The sequence below is a fragment of the Pipistrellus kuhlii genome, unplaced genomic scaffold (assembly GCF_014108245.1).
Source record: "Pipistrellus kuhlii isolate mPipKuh1 unplaced genomic scaffold, mPipKuh1.p scaffold_m20_p_8, whole genome shotgun sequence".
Taxonomy (NCBI): Eukaryota; Metazoa; Chordata; class Mammalia; order Chiroptera; family Vespertilionidae; genus Pipistrellus; species Pipistrellus kuhlii.
In genome coordinates this window covers 46,519,921-46,539,779 of record NW_023425584.1, presented here as the reverse complement: position 1 = coordinate 46,539,779, position 19,859 = coordinate 46,519,921, and the positions used below count along the sequence as shown (strand labels likewise).

The window sequence follows — 19,859 nt, the reverse complement described above, 5'->3', positions numbered from 1 at the left end:
GGTTGGCAGCTGTTTGAATGTTGCCATTAATCAGAAATGGAATAGAAAGTTAAGGAACATTGTGATGAGGATCGAGAGAAAGGTTAAGCTAATGAGATTAGTTTTGTCACTGATTTTTGTAATCTTTTTAGATAGAGGGCTTTTCATTGGCTAGTCAGGCATATGGTTCGGAACCTGTGACCTGACCAGGAATTGTAGTATCAAAGTATTAAATCCATACATTTAATTCAATGCTAATGAAAATTTCATTAAAATAAAAAACAAATGGCCGGGACCAGTTTGGCTCAATGGACCTGACCAGGAATTGAAATTGCAGCCTCCTGGTTCGTAGGTTGATGCTCAACCACTGAACAACACCAGCCGGGCCAAACCGAAGCTGCCTCCTGCACACTCCCCAGTGGGTGTGTGCCCGCCGCCAAGGCACATGCCCTTGACCAGAATTGAACCTGGGACCCTTCAATCCACAGGCCGACGCTCTATCCACTGAGTCAAACCAGTTAGGGTGAGTGAATCTTTATTCTTGGCAGCTAAAATGGCCCTGATCAGAACAGTAGTGGCAGTAGAAAGAGATGCAGCAAGTCTTGCTGAAAACCACCTGTTGAAAAATTGTATCATAATTTTAAAGTATATCTTATTAGAAGTGAGTCCACTCAGAACCTTCATTTTTTTTCCCTTAGTCTCTTATTTTATATGTGGTAAGTGAAGAAGAGTAATGTCCAAAGATGAGAGACAAATAGTTGATGTTCTTTTTTGATGGTAGCAAAGTTGTGGAAGAGAAGAATCAGCATATCAATTTTGATTTAGAGTCGATGGGCCATCATAGAACTGTATTTGAGTTATTGTGTTCACCATTACTTGTGTTCATTATTGCCTCTATTGTTTATTAAGCACTTTCTTCAGGAATGCCATTGTGCTAAGCAAGCACTACTCACTCTTTCATTTTGTCTCTCCAAAGTTGGTGTAATTACTATCCCTTTATTTAAATAAAGCTGATACTTAGGTTAAGTGAACCGTTTGCTCTATGGCTAACTCAATGTGAGAACATTAGAGCTTAAAGAAACTTCAGAATTAATGGTGATACCATGAGTTCATATCTTCTCCAAGGGACAGCTACTACTCATTTTGAGCCTTGGTTGCACATGGGAATGTAGGTCCATTGTTGCCAATTATACTTTTTAAAGGGAAATCAGAAATCTAGATTTGAATGTTAAATTTCCCAATTTTTAAAACACACTTGACTATTATGGTATGTCTACAGGCTAAATGTGGCTAAGGGCCACCAGTTAGCAACTTCTAATCAAATTCAAGCTGATTATTTTACAAATGAGACAGAGAGGATAAGTGAGCTGTCCATTGTCACATAGGAAGTCAGTGGGAATCAACATGTAATTAATATATCATCATTTTACCCCTTAAGATCACATTAAATTGCAAGTTACCAAAACATTTCTTCACATTATTAAGAAAAATTGAAGTGTGTAGCTGGGGAGATGAGCCGGTGAACTACAGGGAATAGAGTGACTACAGATTTTTGAAATGTATTTAAAAATTGTTTACTTTTTACATGCATTCTACTGAAAATTGATTGATACTTGTTATGCTAATGCTTTTGGCATAAAAATTTGGTACATCCAGACAACGGTCGTTATTTTCTACTAAAAAGATGAGCTGTCAAGCTATGGAAAGACACGGAAGAACCATAATGCATATTACTAAGTGAAACAAGCCAATCTGAAAAGGCCATATAGTACTGTATAATTCCAATTATGTGAAATTCTGGAAATGGCAGAACTAAGAAGACAGTTTAGATCAGGGGTGGCCAGGAGTTAAGGGTGGTTGGCAGGAATGAATAGGCAGAGCACAGAGGGTATTTAGGTTATTGGAAATACTCTGTATGATACTGTAATGGTACATGCCAATATATACTGGTCCAAAACTAAAAATATACAACACCAAGAGTGAACCCTAATGTAAACCCTGGGCTTTGGGTGATATCATGTAGGTTCATCAGTTGTAACAAATGCACCACTCTGGGGGACCAGTGTTGATAAGGGGGGAGACACTGCTTGTGTAGGGCAGAAAGTATATGGGAAATCTCTGTACCTTCCTCTTAATTTTGCTGGGAATCTAAGACTGCTAAAATGTAAAGTCTTAAAAAAGGAAAAAATACAGGTCTTCCTCACTTTTCAAAACTACGTGTTATGTCACGTTACTTTCAAGAAAGACCTATCTCAATACCTGAAAGAATCTAAAAAAGGGTTTTTACTTTTAAGAAAAATGTGAAAAGCAAAAATTGGGTTCAGGATCTGTCTTGCAGAGAGCGTTATAAAGAGGCAGTACGTATCCTGGAAACTACAGGCAGCATCTCTGCATCAAACCCCATGGCTGTGAACTGTGTCTGTGAGCGCTTGGCCCTAAGGTATCAGAAATTCTGAAGAAGCTTACAGGATTTTAATTTACCTTGGGAGAATCTAGGAGACTCATAACGTGCCTCTTATCATGGCCCAAAAGTGATCTGTGGCACTTTAGGGAATAAGAACAAACCGAGAAATGAAAAATCTCTGCCTGCCTTCACTCTTCTACTTCAGTATATAAGGTAGCTGCTTCCATTTAAGGTAATAAAAGGATAAAAAGTCAGAATTATTTTCAACTAGCTTGTAAAACCTAGTTGTTAAAATCTTCTTTCTCTGAGAAAATTAGTGAAAGGCACTGGAGGTGTTTCTGGCATTAAAAAACTTACTTTGTATGAAGAGTAGCTTTGTGTTGATAGGATTATTTAATGCAGATATGGAATTCAAATTTGAAAAGTTTCTGTTTACTAAGTTCAGGATTATCTGTAGCATGGAATTATCATGACTCATTGAACTCCATTTAACCTGAAGTTGTAGTCATTTGAAACTTGCTGCTATTCCCCTAGAGTCATGTTGTACTCACCATTGTACGCTGAGTTCTCTAACCTTGGCTTATGGGGCAAAAACCCAGTCTGTTTCATAATCTGCAATCTGAGTTTTAAATATTGTATTCAAAGTGGGACAGAAGGATGAGACCTACGCCAGAGGAAGGAACATGCTTCTAGATTATCTTTGCCACATGCTGCTTTAATTGTGGGTTTTGGAGTCTGTCAGATCCGAGTTGGAATCTTGATATTATCAGTTCTTTATTTTGCTACACAGGGCAAATTTCTCTGTTATTTCTGAGCCTCTGTTTATTTACTTAAAAAAAAAACAAGAATTGCAGTACTGGGTGGTTGTGAAGATTAAATGAGATAATGTATATAAAAACATCTGTAATATGCCAAATACACAGTAGGTTTTCCAGGCAATGTGAGTTTATGTCCTTCCATACTTATTTTTTTCCTTTAATTTTGTGGCTGCTTGCTTTATCCTTACTCATACATGACTGTAAGAGGTCAGACTGTGCTAGATAAATGTGTCTTATCTTTATTAAGGCATGTTCTGGTAACAGATAGTAGATAGTTGTCTTGGATCCAATTCCATACTGCTAGATCTAAGCATGAAGTGGTTTTTTTAAAAAATTGATGTTGATATTTGGCATTTCAATATTAGTTGTCCAAAGTTGGACAGAGCATACATCTTACGTGGGTTTTCTAGTCATTTGTTTTTTATTTTAATGAAATTTTCATTAGCATTGAATTAAATATATGGATTTAATACTTTGAAACTACAGTATCAGTGGCATTATTATTTAGTGACTTTTGGAAGGGTAATTTTAATCTTTCTTATATGACCCATTTGATCACATGTTGACCAACTGTGTAAAAATATTAGATTTCTCTTTATTGGCTAAGGTAATAGTTTACTAACTTGGATACTTACTTTGATTTTGAAATATTTTTGTGCTTATGGTATTTATTTTGATTAGATTTATTTACAATACAAGCAAAGCTGACTTATTGTAATATTGATAACTTTGAATTTTACTATTGAGCCCTAAGACTTTCTCTATAGGATATATTTTTTTACACTAACACAATATTAATAGTAATAATTTTGTAGAATGGGGGGTATAAATGGACTTTAAAAAAATATGTTATTTATGTACATCTTAACTGCCATGACATTTAGCCCAGCAAATATTTTCCAAAAAAGCTCTATCCTAATTGTATAAATATTTCTATAAACATTTCCACTAAGCAGTGAATGAACCCCAAGAGTCACCCTAGCCATTCTGAAGGCTCTCATAGCAGGAAGTTGAGAGTAGCAATTGAGTTTTGGAAATGCTCTTGTTAATAGGCATTTGCTTTTATGGCACTTTGGCCTAACAATTGAACCAATGACTTCTGTTTGAAATTTGTAAAGCAGAAACAGAGGTTATCACAATATAGTTTTTGCTAGAATATATGTTAAGTTGGGTCACTAGATCAAATAGTTTTAAAATATTACTATATGAAGTTATTCAACTTATTTTTAAAAAAAATATATTTTATTGATTTTTCTTACAGAGAGGAAAGGAGATAGACAGCTAGAAACGTCGATGAGAGAGAAACATCGACCAGCTGCCTCTTGCACACCCTCTACCGGGGATGTGCCCGCAACCAATGTACATGCCCTTGACCAGAATCGAACCTGGGACTTTTCAGTCCACAGACCGACGCTCTAGTGCTGAGCCAAACCGGTTTTGGCTCAACTTATTTTTAAAATCCTTCTTTGTGCCCATCCAGTGTGGCTCATTGGTTTAGCATTGACCTATGAACTAGGAGGTAACAGTTCCATTCCTAGTCATGGCACATGCCTGGTAGGGGATCAAGGTTGCAGGGGGCAACTGATCAATGACTCTCTCTCATCAATGATATCTCTCTCTCTCTCTCTCCCCCCGCCTCTCCTTTCCTCTCTGAAATCAATTTATATATATATATATATATATATATATATATATATATATATATATTTAAAAATCCTTTGCAAAAAAATTCTGTGCCTTGATACCTATAGTATTAAGATAGCTTTTCATTTCATTGTGGCCTGGAATAATAGACAATACTCTTAGAAACTGAGAGTACAATTGGAAAAAGATAAATATCACATGATCTTATTCATTTTTGGAATATAATGAACAACATAAACTAATGAACAAAAATAGAACCAGAGACATAGAAGCATTGAACAAACCATCAAACCTCAGAGAGAAGGTGGGGGGGGGGGGTCATATATATAAGCATAACCAATGGACACAGACAGTAGGGGATGAGGGCATGTGCTGGAGGGGCTGGGAGTGGGAGCACCTGGGGAGAGGTCAATGGGGGAAAAAGGAGACATGTAATATTTTAATAAAGAATTTAAATTAAAAAAAAAAGAAACAGCATTGTATGTGACAGTTTGGATGAGTTTGTGTGTGTGTGAGTGGGTACAGACCTGTGTATGAAAGATCATATATGTAAGAGCCTATTTCAGTTAGAATTGATAAGAAAAAAACTGGAGTATTGTCTTACTAGTAATAAAACTTCAGTGTTGATACAATTATATGGCTATCAAAACACCCCTATTCATTTATTCATCTCCTCCTAGTTGTTTCTCGGTACATTAATTGGATAATATTCTTTTACTAGAGGCTTGGTGCCCCAATTCATGCACAGATGGGGTCAGGCTGGCCTGCCCTGATCAGGCCTGATTGAGCTGGATCGGCTGAGTGGAGGGGCCAATCGGGGGTGGGGCCGGCCAGGGACAGGGGCCATGGGTGGTTGGATGGCCCTGTCCCTAGTCGAACTCCCTGTTGAGGGGACGAGTTGCATATTAGCCTTTTATATAGGATAGAATGGTTTTGAAACTTGGCTATACTCTATGATCCAATTATTTATAATACGTGGAGATGATTGGGAATTATCTCATATTTTTTAGGCCAAGCAATGTTGAAAGACTACAATTTAGCAAAGTAGACAGATCTGGTTTTAAACCTCAGCTTTGCCACTTGTTAGCTGTGTGAAATTTTGAAACACATCTAGTCCCTCATACACAGAATAGGGATAACAATGCTCATTCATTGGATTCCTGAGACAAGTAGGATGAAGTTTGCACTTATTCATATTGCCTGATGCATAGTCAACACTCAGTAATAGCAAATTATCTTTTGTGTTTTTTGAAAATAAATGATATTTGACAATATGAATATATTTTAAATATTTAAAGTAAAATACAAATTTATTCCCACATTAATTTTTGGGAGAGTAACAGCACTTTCTGCACCCCTGGAGATATCTTTTTAAAAAATATATATATATTTTATTAATTTTTTACAGAGAGGAAGAGAGAGGGATAGAGAGCCACAAACATCGATGAGAGAGAGACATCGATCAGCTGCCTCATGCACACTTCCCACTGGGTATGTGCCCGAAACCAAAGTTGCCTTTGACCACATTTGAACCTGGGACCTTCGAGTCCACAGGCCAACACTCTATCTACTGAGCCAAACCTGTTAGGGGGAGACATCTTGATAAGAGCACTGGATATAGCAATTACAGGATTCTCTTAACCATCCCAGCTCCCGACTAAAAAATTATTTTTTAAAAAATTTTCAAAATTTATTTTCAATTATAGTTTATATTCAATATTTTGTATTAGTTTCATGTGTACAGCATAGTGGTTAGATAACCATATACTTTACAAAGTGTTCCCTGGATATTTCCAGTACCCAGCTGGTACAATACATAGCCATTACTTTGCATATTCTTTATTTAGTTGTATAAACCAAATAGGCAAATATAAAGCATAATAGCTGATTATTGGTTTTAGAAAGCTTAAACATTTTTTATGGTCAACTTCCATAAGCCATAATGTACAAATTCAATTTGAGAAAAATATAAAGTTTCTATCAAATAATATACCACCAATTTGGAGGAAATGACATTACTTTGGTCTGTTAGGATTAACTTAAAAATCCCATTAGATACCAGCATTGTTGGGTTCTGAGGTTAATTGGTTGAGTTCAGTTATAGGTTAGGAAAGGTCCCATTTGAATAAATTCACCAAGAATAATTCATCAGGCAGAAAGACCAGTAGTTCAACAATAATTGACCGTGTTGGTATAATAGAAACACATATAAAATTCTCTTTGCCAACAACTTTGCAAGTGAAAACCCCAGAAGAAACTGTTATGTCCTGTAACTATCCTGGAATGCTATGATGGGGTTAGCAGGCTGTGGGTGGAGGTGAGTCTTGGTGGGCGGAAGTTGGGGGAAGGGAAATGTAAAATATAGGAGGAAAAATTTTGGAGGGAAATTAATTAGGCAAAATGTTAGAGGAAAATACTTAGCTTTAGAAATTATTCTAAACATCTTGAATCTCTAAAAAGTATTGTATTTGAATCTCTGTAAAAGTAGTGTCTTTTGGTTCATTATATTTTCACCCTTCTTGTTCTGTATCTCAAACCCCTTTGTATAGGTTCGGTAGTCATTATTGCAGTGAGCTGTTTTTTGAAAGGTAACAACTTTGACAGAGCATAGTGCTCTAATGAGGATGAAGCTTGTTTGTTGTCCTGCATTTTTGCTTCATTTACCAATAAATGACAAATGTCTGAAGCACCATTATATCCTTGAACCTAAAAATGGCTGTTTGTTAGTTGGTTGGTTGGTTGAGGTTTGGATTGTGCCAGAGTGGAGGAAGGGAGAAATATTGGAAGAGACAGAGACAACATAATTTCTCTCTCTCCCCCTCCCTCTCTCTCTCTCTCTCTCTTTCTCTTTCTCTCTCTCTCTCCAAACCATATATTTTATTAAAGAACCCCCAGAGCAGTATATTAGTCTTTCTTAAAGAAAGCAAATGTTTTCAAATGCTTTAACAAATTTAGTGAACCATTATTAGGGGTTGGTCTTTTAAAGGGGAAAAAAATAACTTTAGCTTAAAACTCATTTGGGGGATATGAGTCACCAAAAGTGAGCTAGAGAAATTGTGCAGCAGATATCATTGTATGATAGTACAGTAGAAGGATGATAACATTCCTGTTGCATTTTTTTAAAGCATCTTTTATCTTGTAAGAAAAAGACAATCAAACTGTTAAGTGGGCTTCAAAAATAGTAATAAAAAAAGATTTATAACGGAAAGAATTGATGGTATATTTCACCTAGAGTAAGAAAGACAATGTGTAATAAGGGATTTTGTGGTTTTACAGCTCAGTGCATGTGTTTGAAAGCTGTTCTCTCAGCAACGTGGGTGGCAGGTTATGCTACCATATAATGTATTGTAGTTGGCTCTCCACACTTGTCAGGGTTAGTGTTCAACCACTCGGAAAATTTTCCCATTGTTCTATCATGTGAACCAAGACTAGTGTTGAATTCCCAATGATTTAAAAAAAAAAGAAAAAAAAAGTTTAATTAGAAAGTTTGAAATTGGGTTACAACTTATTGTTTCAATACAGTGCTACATATATTATAGATTTTTGCTATTATTTTTCAGTCAAAAAGATATCCAAATCAAGATTTTATTCTTTTTAAAGTAGGTTTCACAGAAATCTGTACACTGAATCGTGCCCTTTTTTCTGTACTAACACTCTGTTTCCATCTTAAGCATTTTGCTTTAGATGGACCATGGCTCTTGGCAGCTAGTGCATTTTTAGCAAATAATACTGTTTCTAGTAAGGGTTGCAGAGAAAAAAAAAAACCTTAGTGTGAGGTCCTTGTAAACTGAACCTTTGGAACATTACTTTATTTCTCTTTCCCCCCCTTTTGTGCTTCTTCTCTATTTGTGTAATGGTTATAAATTACATCCTTTGAAAAGAATTAAAAACATTTTGTTTTGTTATTTTTGTAGTTGATTTTTTTTTCTTTACCTGCTATTTTAAAGATACACAGAGAAATAAACAATTATGGTATTGAAATTCCATTGTGCCAGCACCTCCAGAGCATAATCCAAAAAAAACAGAAAACCGCCTGCTGGGTTGTCTGCAGTGTGCTTGTGTGAACATCAGTGTCTGCTGTTCACACATCATTTTTTTTTACCGAAAGTTCCTTTTGGAATAAAGACTCTGTGTTTTCTGAGTGTAGTGAAACATTTGTTGGTCCTTATATTTTAAATTTGTAAGGATTTCTGTTTATAGTCTCAGTTGTCATAGATGTATATTACATGATTGTCACTGGCACATTAAAAAGTAGAAAAAAGGCTTATATGTTTATGGACTATAAAATAATTAAAAACTGTAAATGAAATTTCAAAGTATTGAGATAATAATGAGATATTTGGAGGATTAATTCACATATTTTATTTATGAAGTGAAGTGTATCTTGGCTAGGTGAATATAAAAATGTCATAAAATTGTCCTGTTTTTCACTTGAAATTCAGATACTTAAATATGTATCTGAATATGGCTTCTTAATATTGCATTAGTAAATTTTTTCAGTTGGCCCTACCTAGTTAATCAAGGAATGTATTAGAGAGTATATTATAGATTCTTACATAAATTTTTAACCTTATTTACTTTATTCATTTTTAATTCTTATTATGCTGCTGGATATCATAGACACACAGCATACTTGCAAAATGTAGTCCAGTGTGTTGGCAGTCTGAACCTTTCACTCAAACTTGTAAAACTTCAAGAAGAGAAAGCATTTACCAGATAATAGAGAATTTCAGGTTTAAATTTGAGAAATGGAAGTTGTTGCCCAGACTCCTTTAAGGTTTATTTGAATCATTCAACATCATTTGTGTGTGTTTTCTTAGAAAATTTCCACATTTTTGCTGAAACTAGTTTTTACCCATTTGAACTATTTTTCATTGAGAGATAATTTCAAGTTTGTTTGCTTCTGAATTTTACTCTGAGTTTCATAATTAAAAGCACTTTTACATTTCATAATTGTTATATCAATCTTTTAATTATTGTTTCTTCTGATTATTAGAATGAGATTACTATCTATGTGGGACCAGTTACTACATTTAGTCAATAGGTCCAGTAGGCAGTGATACTTGCTAATCTCTCACCTGATTCTCCTCAGTTTGCTTTTTATTAGTCTTAACTTTTCTTTTAGTCCTATGGATGGAAAAGATTGTCATCTAAACAAGTTTTATCTGGCCTGTGCCTCCAGGAAAGGGAAGGAAAGGCATCAGTTCCTTAGCTTGCTAGTTTTATAAGGGCCTAAGACGCCTGCGTCTTCTGATTGTCAGGAAGCCTAATTGCTCACAGGGCAACTTGGCACACTGCCATTTCCCCACTGGGCTGTCCACTGGTGCTTGTGAATAGAACAGGAATGAATGTCTTTACTTTCCTACTCAGTTGTCATTGATTGCAGTTTGAGGAAACACGTTAACATTTTTCTCAAAATGATAGTAATTTAAGTCAAGGTGAAGTCAAACTTCATAACATCTATGTAATAAGTAGTGGAGCTAGTTTAGTACTTTAAAAATTCATATTAAATACATTTCACTACTTCTTACTCCCAAAATATTCATTTTGTATAATTCCACCTTAACTATTCTAGACAGATGTTTTAGATTTGTAGAAACACTGAAAGAAAATTATGAGGTGGCTTTTTGTACTTTTACAAACAAAATTTATTATAAATATGAGTTATGGGACCAATGGCAATCACAGATCTTGCAAGCAGAATGTGTGTGTTTGCTGCGGGGGGGGGGGGGGGGGTGATGCAGGGAGGTGGTAGTTAGTTCAGCTGTTTTGAAAACTTGTTTTTGAGAATACCAGAGATGTTTGCTTTTAATTTTTAATACAACAGGGTAATTTTTAATATAATAGGGTTTTCACCTCTGACTGGACTTGTAACAAGCACTTGTGTGTTCCCATTGTCATGCTTTACATCTAGGCCCATAACTAATAGGAAACAATGAGGATCATGAGATTCTTCCCAATCCTCTTCAGAGTACCATCTGTCTTTAAAGCATATGCAGGATTATAGCTTTTTGAATTTCTGATGTTTATTCACTTTTTCTGATATCAGAATATATTCTTGTTTTATTTTTATTTCAGGCAGACATACTTGAAGACTACTTTATTACTTTGATGTTCAGGGTTTTGGTTGGAAATTATTTTCAAATCCTAACTTAATCCTGCACTGGCTAGGTAACCCTCAACATATTATATAACCTCTCTGAATTTAAGGTTGCTCATCTATGAGTTAGGGATATGGTGTTGGGATGATTAAAACAAATGTATTTTGCCATGGACAGTATGGCTCAGTTGGTTGAGCATCATCCCATGTACTTAGAGGTTGCAGGTTTGATTCCTGGTCAGGGTATATGTCCAGGTTGCAGGCTTGATTCTCAGTAGGAGGTGTGCAGGAAGAAGCTGACCGATGTTTCTATCTCTCATTGATGTTTCTCTCTCTTTCTTTCTCCCTTCCTCTCTCTTTAAAATCAATAAAAACATATTTTAGAGCCAATTTAATAGCAAATCATAATTTACCTGGAATATCAATGACTTGGGAAAAGCTACACCTCATTTATAGCATGAAAAGTTCTGCAACTGTGTGCTGGAGATTTTGCAATTTGTGTGTGTGTGTGTGTGTGTGTGTGTGTGTGTGTGTGTGTGTGTGTGTACTTAGCACTCCCTCCTCCCCAAAGTCCATAAAACACTTATATACAGTTTATATGTGTATATAACTTTTTAATGTAAGAAATAGAACTTTATGAGCATCCCAGAAGCTGGGAGTATACCCTCTTCCCTTCCCTGTCACAATCCTTTTCATATCCCATAGAAGTAACCACCATGTTAACTTTTTGTGGTAATTTCCTTAGTTTTAAAAAATATTTTTATCATCTTTTTAAGTTTAATTTTTAAGGTTTCAAATATACTTTTATACAATAAAACATGTACATAGGTTAAAAGTCCAAAAGGACTGCAATAGCATTTATAACAATAGTACTTCTTTCTCTAACATCCTCATCTTGCTTTTGGGAGCAATCCTCTTAGTTATTTTAGCCTTCTTTGCTTTAATTTCTAAATAACATATGTCCATAGATAACTTTAATAGAAATGTAGAATTCTAAATAATGTGTATGTATATTTGAAGACATGATCTAATGATATCTTACTGTGAAACATTAGGACTTAGCTCTATAATCTCATTTATTCTCTAATGTACTTTTCCTTCTCTTCATCTTACTAGTATAGAAATTTGTACACATGGGAAAGGGTGTCCCTTAGCCTGGCCTGCACCCTCTCCAATCTGGGACCCCCTCAGAGAATGTCCTGCTGCCGGTTTACAGGGATTGGGTCTAAACCGGCAGTCAGATATCCCTCTCGAAATCAGGGACTGCTGGCTCCTAACTGCTCATCTGCCTGCCTGCCTGATTGCCCCTGACCACTCTGCCTGCTGGCTTTCTCACCCCCAAATGCCCCCCCCCCCAACTGGTCTACTCACCCCCACATCCTCTCCCCACTGGCCTATTTGCCCCCAACTACCCCCTGCTGGCCTGCTCACTCCAAACTGCCGCCCCTGCTGTCCTGATCACCTCCATCTGACCCCCACTGATAGTCTGCTTGCCCCCAACTGGCCCCCCTGCTTACCTCCAATGGCCCCGACCCCCACCAGCCTGATCATCCACAACTGCCATCCCATCCTGGTCTGATCATCCCCCAGTGACTCAAGCTCCCAGCCCCTCCTTTTTTTCTTTTCAGCGCCTCCTTGAGCAGAGGCCAGGGCTAGCTGGAAGCAGGTATCTGGGATTTATTTATCTTCTTATAATTGAAGCTTTGTAGCCTTGAGTGGAGGCCAGGGCTGGCCAGGACAGGTGGGAAGCTTGGCTTCTTCTATCGCCAGGGGCAACCCAAGCCTCCTGCTTGCTCCAGCTCCATAGCCACCTCCATCTTAGTTGGGTTAATTTGCATACTTGCTCCTGATTGGATGATGGGCGTGGCTGGTGGGTGTAGCGTAGGTACAGTCAATTTGCATGTTTCTCTTTTATTAGTGTAGATACTTTCCTTCTCTTCATCTTACTAGTAGAGTTTTTTGTGGTATTTACTGAAATTATTATGCACATTTTCATTATTATGACCACATATTATTTATAGCTGATTCATGTCATGTTCTATGCTTAAATTTCCTTTTTAGACCTAATATTATTTTTCTGGAATTAGTGGTTGCCTCATTTTCCTGCTTAATTAAAAAAATTATTATCAGTTATCTAAATTCTCTGACAGATCTATAAAATACTCTTTGAAGCAGCCACATATACTCTCTTGGATCCACATTTTTTTCCTTTATTTTAAAACTAGAGGCCCAGTGCATGAAAATTTACACATTGGAGGGGGGATCCCCACAGCCTGGCTTACCCCCTCTCACAGTCCAGGAGCCCTCAGGGGCAGGAGGTGACTCAGCGATCAGGGTAAGGCGACGATGCCCCATCACATCTCTGCTGCTGCCACTGCCTGCAGTGCAAGCCTTGGCCAGCCCTGATTGCCTGAGCCTCGGGTGGCCCTGGGCGGCTGGGCAGTCACCATCTGAGGCTTGCCTGTGCCTTGGGCTGGCCCAGGGCTGAGGGGACTGGAGGACTCCGGAGGCAGGCGGGTGGAGTGGTTGTGCCTGCCGGGGGGCGGGCTCAGCCTTGCCGCACACCTGCTGCCCCAGGGGGGCTGAGGGGACTGAGCGTCACCTCTTATGGCTGTGGGTGCTGCCAACTTTGAGTGTGTGACAGTCAATTAGCATATTCCCTCCTTATTGGCTGCAGGTGCTGCCATCTTTGCGATGACACGAGGATCAATTAACATATTCCCTCTTTATTAGGATATGTTCATATTGATTTTTTTAGAGGGAGGAAGAGAAGGAGAGAAGGAAGAGTTGGGGCGGGGGGAGAGAGAGGGAGAGAGAGAAAGTGAGAAACATTGATTGGTTGCTTCTAGTATGTATTCTGACCTGGGACTGAACTGTTTGTATATATGTGTGTAGTGGGAGGGTGGGTGGCAGTATGTAATACCTTACACAAGTAGGAATTGCTTAAATAAATCTGCAAAGCTGTTTTCATGTCATCATTCGGGAGGTTGAAGTCTGTGGGCCCCGCTGTTGTCCCATGACAGCGAAGTGGGCCAGTAGAAAGTGACAACATGTGTGATCGACAAGAGCTCCTAACCTCAACTTGAGTGTGAAAAACAAAATGGCTGCTACTTCACTTGTGCCCTCCTAATCATGTATGAAAATATTTCATGCCCCATCTCACCAGAAACATGTGAGAAATGTAGTTTAGGTTAGGCCAAGGTAATACATTACAAAGCTACCATAGATGGCCATGAGAATGTTCCTCTTAGAAGTGTGATCCATAGGAGTTACTTACTGATGGCCCCAGTGCTCTCTGAAATCCATCACCACAGTGCCAAGACCAGGCCTTCCACCAGCCACTGAGAGAGTACAGCAGGGTATTGGAATAAACCAGGCCCACTCCCGGGGACCCTGGAATCCTGACAGGCAGCCTGGGCTCCAGCAGTCCCTGAGAGCCTTGCCCAACTTTCCCTGGAACTGCAATGCAATCTAACATGATCCACCCAGTCTTCTTTCCTTCCCTGTCTCCTTCCCCTGGGCTCAGCCCTGCATCACTATCTGACAGCTCTTTCAGCCTTCCCTGGCTCTCCCCTTTTCTGTCAAAGACATTTGCCTTTATAAATATCTGGTATATCTACTTATGTCTTGGTTTCTCAGAAGATCTGGACTAACTAACAGCTGTCTTCTTAAGATACCCCTTCAACATCATCCTAGGAGTTTCTTTCACCTTCTCTTTGATAGATCTGTCTCTCTCTCTCTTTTTTTTTTAATAGATAAGCAGTAGGTTTTTAAAAAATATATATATTTTATTGATTTTTTACAGAGAGGAGGAGAAAGGGATAGAGAGCTAGAAACATCGGTGAGAGAGAAACATTGACCAGCTGCCTCTTGCACACCCCCTACCGGGGATGTGCTCGCAACCAATGTACATGCCCTTGACTGGAATCGAACCTGGGACCTTTCAGTCCACAGACTGTCGCTCTACTACTGAGCCAAACTGGTTTTGGCTGGTTGATCTCTTGTTTTCTAGATCCCAGGTCTTCATCTTTTTTGATTTACTTCCTATTTTGGTGGAATGCATACTCCACATGGGAGGTAAAATTGTTGAAGCCTTGCATGACTGAAAACTTAATTTTAATCTCACCCTCGAGGGATGATTTGGCTGGGTATGGAATTCTAGTTTGGAAGAAAATTTTCATCAATTTTAAGCACATTCTCCATTGCCTCATAGTTTTTAGTGTAAATGTTAAGGAACACTTGGTTTTTGATGCTTTGCAAGTGACCTATTGTTGTTTGTAGAAGCATTTATAATCTCTTTATCCTTGATGTTTAGAAATTTCACGATGCTATGCCATAACTGCTTGTGTGTGGTGTGTGTGTGTGTGTGTGTGTGTGTGTGTGTGTGTGTGTAATGTTTCCTTCATGTGCTGGGTGCTCAGTGGATCCCATCAATGAGGAGACACTTGTCTTTTAGTTCTGGGAGGTTCTGTTATGTTCTTTCATATTTTTATTCTCTGTTCTCTCTTCTGACTTCACATCGATTAGCTGTGGTACCTCCTTTATCCAGTTACCAAAATTCTTATTTTCTATCTCTTATTTTCTTATATTTTTCAAGCAATTAATTTAATTTCAGTTAAATAAAAAAAAATTTTTTGCAGACACACACAACAGATGACCCATTTTTTAAAAAAATGAAATACAGTTAATATCTCTTTGTCATCTCTAATCTTTGGAATATTTTCAGAGTCAGTTTCCTTCATAGTATAAATTTATTTTTGCATTATTGCAGATTATATAACTGAAATTAGATGAAAGACCACTCAAGATAAGACTGGAGAAGCAAGCAGGGATGAGCATTAACTCCAGGGCTGTGCTGTTCCCTTGCTTGTACCTTCAGAAGTTGCCTCCTTCCCTGGCCACTTTTACTAAGTGGTTAGAGCATCTGCCTGGAAACTTAATAGTCACGGGTTAGATTCCCAGCCAAGGTCACAGAACCTTGCCCAAGTTGGGGAAGATTCGGGGGGCAAGCAATCAATGTGTCTCTCTCACTCCGATGTTTCTCTCCTCTCTCCCTCCCTTCCACTCTCACTAAAAATGAATTGAAAAAATATTCTCGGGTGAGGATTAAGAAAAAGAAGCTGCCTCTTAAAGGAGATATAAAATTTTAAATCACCAGCATACATCCACTTGAGGTGCCTGAAGTCATGGGTCTGGATACAATTATATAGGAGAATTTCAGGTATCATATTGCCTTAGCATTAATATTATTAACTTCAGTCTTTAAATCTGTCTTTACGGAACTACCATTTATTTTCTGTCATTAACAAAATTCTCTTTAGTAAACCATGTTATATCTTTTTGTACACAAAACTATGTTTAAACTACAATATTACATAAAGCTTTAAAAGCCTTAAAACTTTTAAATACAAATAGATATTGGTTAGGCACATTATTATCAATAGATGAGGAAAATCCAGAATAAAGCTGTATTAAAGAATTGATATGGCAAAGTGAGAGGTCACAGGTGACTTTGACAAGATTGGTTTCAGCGTTAGGGAAAAATTCAGATTGGAATGGGATACAGATAACTAGCAGGTGAAAAATTAAAAAATAACAACTTTTCAAATGAGTGACTATATGGAGAAAGGAACCAAAAGGGGGAGATGGCAGAAAGAACAAGAGGAATAAAGAAGTATATCTTAGTGGTGATGCGATTTTCATTTATTGACATTCAACCAGAAATGGAAGGGGGAAAAAGAAAGTTATTGTGGCAAAATTTTGCTTTTTGTTAATTTTCTGTTGAAAATATTAAAAAAAAAAATTTTTTTTGCATAAAATATCTTAATCTTCTAATCATTTTCAAAAATTTAAATTTATAGGCATGTAAGGTTTTAAATCTATGAAATAAGTTTAAATATGGCAGTATCAGAATAGTAAACTTTAATAAAAAAAGAATAATAACTTTATAGAGATGACTCTGAGAATTCAAACTGGGCACAATAGAAGTGAAGTAGACACATGAATTGGTGTTTATGACTTCCAGGCAATATAGTTGATGGTGAAACCATCTGAGAGGCATTAACAGCTATATATACTTTGTAATATATAGTACTTTTAATGATTGAGATCAATAAACTTTATTATATGTTTGGAAGAAATAGTTTATTAATTGCATTTATTGAATAATTTACTACATTCATAATTCTGAATATATCATGCCAAAAGTTATATATGTTATAAAATCTTAATATAGCTTTTTGTACACTAAAGTGTTTAAAATACTCTAAAAATAACATTGTATCTCAGAAATAATGGTTAAATTTGTCAAAAACATTACATTAGTAAGGAGCTGAATTTAGAATCTTGATTTCATTTTTTGCTCATTATTGAGATTTACTATTGTACATTTACTTGGAGAATAGATTATTTTAACCAGAAGTGCTTTCTCCCTCCTCTTAATTCCCATGTATATCTATTATAGTAGTTTCCTATTTCTGCTATAACCACTTAGATACTATACACTTAGTGGCTTAAAACAACACAAATTTATTATCGTACAATCTGGAAGTGAGAAGTCCAAAGTGGGTCTAGTCGATTAAAATCGTGGTGTCAGCAAGGTACATTCTTTTCTGGAGATTTTTTAGGAGAATTGTTTATTGCCTTTTCCAGCTTCTGGAGGCTGCCCACATTCCTTGGCTTGTGGTTGTATAACTCCTACCATTACTTCTTCATCACATCTCTGTCTCTCTTGCCTTCCTCTTTTAAAGACCCTTTTGATTTCTTTGGGCCTACCCAGGTAGTCCAGGATAATCTTTCCATCCCAAGATCTTTACCTTAATTGCACCTGCGGGGTCCCTTTTGCTATGTTAACATATTCACAGGTCACAGATTTGGGGGAATGATGTGGGTATCTGCCTACTACATCTTTCTTCTTTTAATCAGACTCATTGAATGTCAAAGCTGGAAGGGATATTGGATAACTTGTCCAATCCCTTTACTTTATGCAAGAAGAAACTGAATGAAGCCATAGAGGATGTTTGTATGCTTCTAAGCTTTTTTTGAAAGATTTGAAATATGCTTTGGGTTCATGCATTGTATGCTTAACTGTACTTAGAACAATATCTTGAACATTTTAAGTGCTTAATAAGTATTTGTGGCCTGAATGAATAAAAGGTTAGTGATAGAATCCAGATATATCTGGTTTCTGATGGACTCATTTTGAGTTAGTTCTAGTGGAAGTTTATAAAATGTCACTGACCAAAATGCCATGGGGGTAGAAATTTAATTATTCTTATATTTTGTAGTTACTAATAAAAGGGGGAAATCATTTACAATAGTATTAAATACTATTACAGTTCTCTTGCCCCATCTCTACCCACCCTCTTTCTTTAAAAAAAAATGCAAAGAAAGAATAAAGAAGGAAAGAGAAGAGAAAGAAAAAGAATGAAAGAAGATAAAAGAATTAAAGAAAGAAAAAGGAAGATATCATGGCATTTATTTAATTGTTTTTCTAGAGTAACTCACAGAACCCCGAGTTAGAGTTTTTGACACTCATTGCCATTTGACTGTCTTGATAAGATAAACCTATATTTTTTTGTAATGCATCTGTAGTTCATTTGTACCCTTTAATTAAGCAATTAAAATATCAATATGTTTTAAAAGTACTTTAGGAAAACTTAGAAACATTGGTTTACCTCTTGACTTGTGGTTTTCCTTTCCTTGTGAAGTAAGGACAGTTTGGACTCTTGTTTAAAAGAAAATTTAAATTAAAAAAATTAATCTGTAATTTCTTATTAAAAAACATTAAAAATCTAGATTTTAGGTTTAGATCATCATTAAGACTAGATAAACACTTACTATCCCCAAGAAAGAAAGCTTTGTTTGATGCTTATTTAATAACTGATTTTCTCTTAGTATTCTTATAATTTATATAGATTTTGATTGTTGTATGATTTTGGATGTATTAGGCATATTTCTTGAAATAAAATATGTCAGAAGCATGTTAGATTATTTCCCTGCTTTTACCTTCCATTGGATGTATACATTTACACATGTCTAATTCTAACACTAAGACTGCCTACTAAGATGGTACATGTAATGTGCTTAGCAACTATAGAAATAGAACATGGTAAATGTTTCCAGTAACTGATAATGGTTATTATCATACTGTCATTTTCTCGATGAGCAAGAGGTTAATTTTAACTTAACTTTATTTTTTATTCTATTTTTAAATTTGTAATTTTTCAATTATAGTTGACATACAATATTATATTAGTTCCGGATATACAGCATAGTGGCATTTGTATAACTTACATCATCACCTTGGTAAGTCTAATACCCACCTGACACCATCCACAGATAAGTCAACTTTAGAATGTATTCATTATAGTAAGTTATGTTCATTGGGTGCAAACCTAATCTGACTTTTCTTTTCCTGGCAGCAACTTGAATTGGTGGAACCAAGTGGCTGGATTCATGTTCCCTTAACTGATAACCATAAGAAGCCAACTCGCACATTCATGATACAGATTGCTGTTCTAGCCAATCACCAAAATGGAAGAGACACCCACATGAGACAAATTAAAATATATACACCAGTGGAAGAGAGCTCCATTGGTAAATTTCCTAGATGTACAACTATTGATTTCATGATGTATCGTTCAATAAGGTGACCTGGAAACAGAAGTCATTAAACATACCTTTGTTTTCTCTGGTCAGTAAATATATCTTTATTGAAAAATCCTCAGTTGTTTCGCAATTTTTATATGCTTTGAAAAGTATTTTATATTAGCTTTAAAAAATAAAATTTGGGTCATACTATCTTTATTTTCTTTATCATATAATAACACTCACATATTTTATATTAAAAATGAATTTATGCCCTGGCTGGTATTGGAGCATTGTCCCATACACCAAAAGGTTGCAGGTTTGA

General features: G+C 36.5%; 1 protein-coding gene across 4 annotated transcripts in view; it reads left to right on the top strand.

Annotated features, from left to right (window-relative positions):
* The window catches only part of ANAPC10 (anaphase promoting complex subunit 10), a 43,879-nt gene extending 24,230 nt beyond the window's left edge, over positions 1-19,649 (top strand). For 3 of the 4 annotated variants that reach the window (XM_036424441.2, XM_036424444.2, XM_036424440.2), the window contains one exon: positions 19,369-19,649. In XM_036424441.2, the coding sequence (XP_036280334.1) occupies positions 19,369-19,599 (231 nt within the window). In that variant the 3' untranslated portion in view covers positions 19,600-19,649. Of the gene's footprint in view, positions 1-15,716; positions 15,741-19,368 lie in introns of those variants that run through there. The other variant, XM_036424443.2, reaches the window with a different exon arrangement.
* Positions 19,650-19,859: the final 210 nt, after the last annotated feature.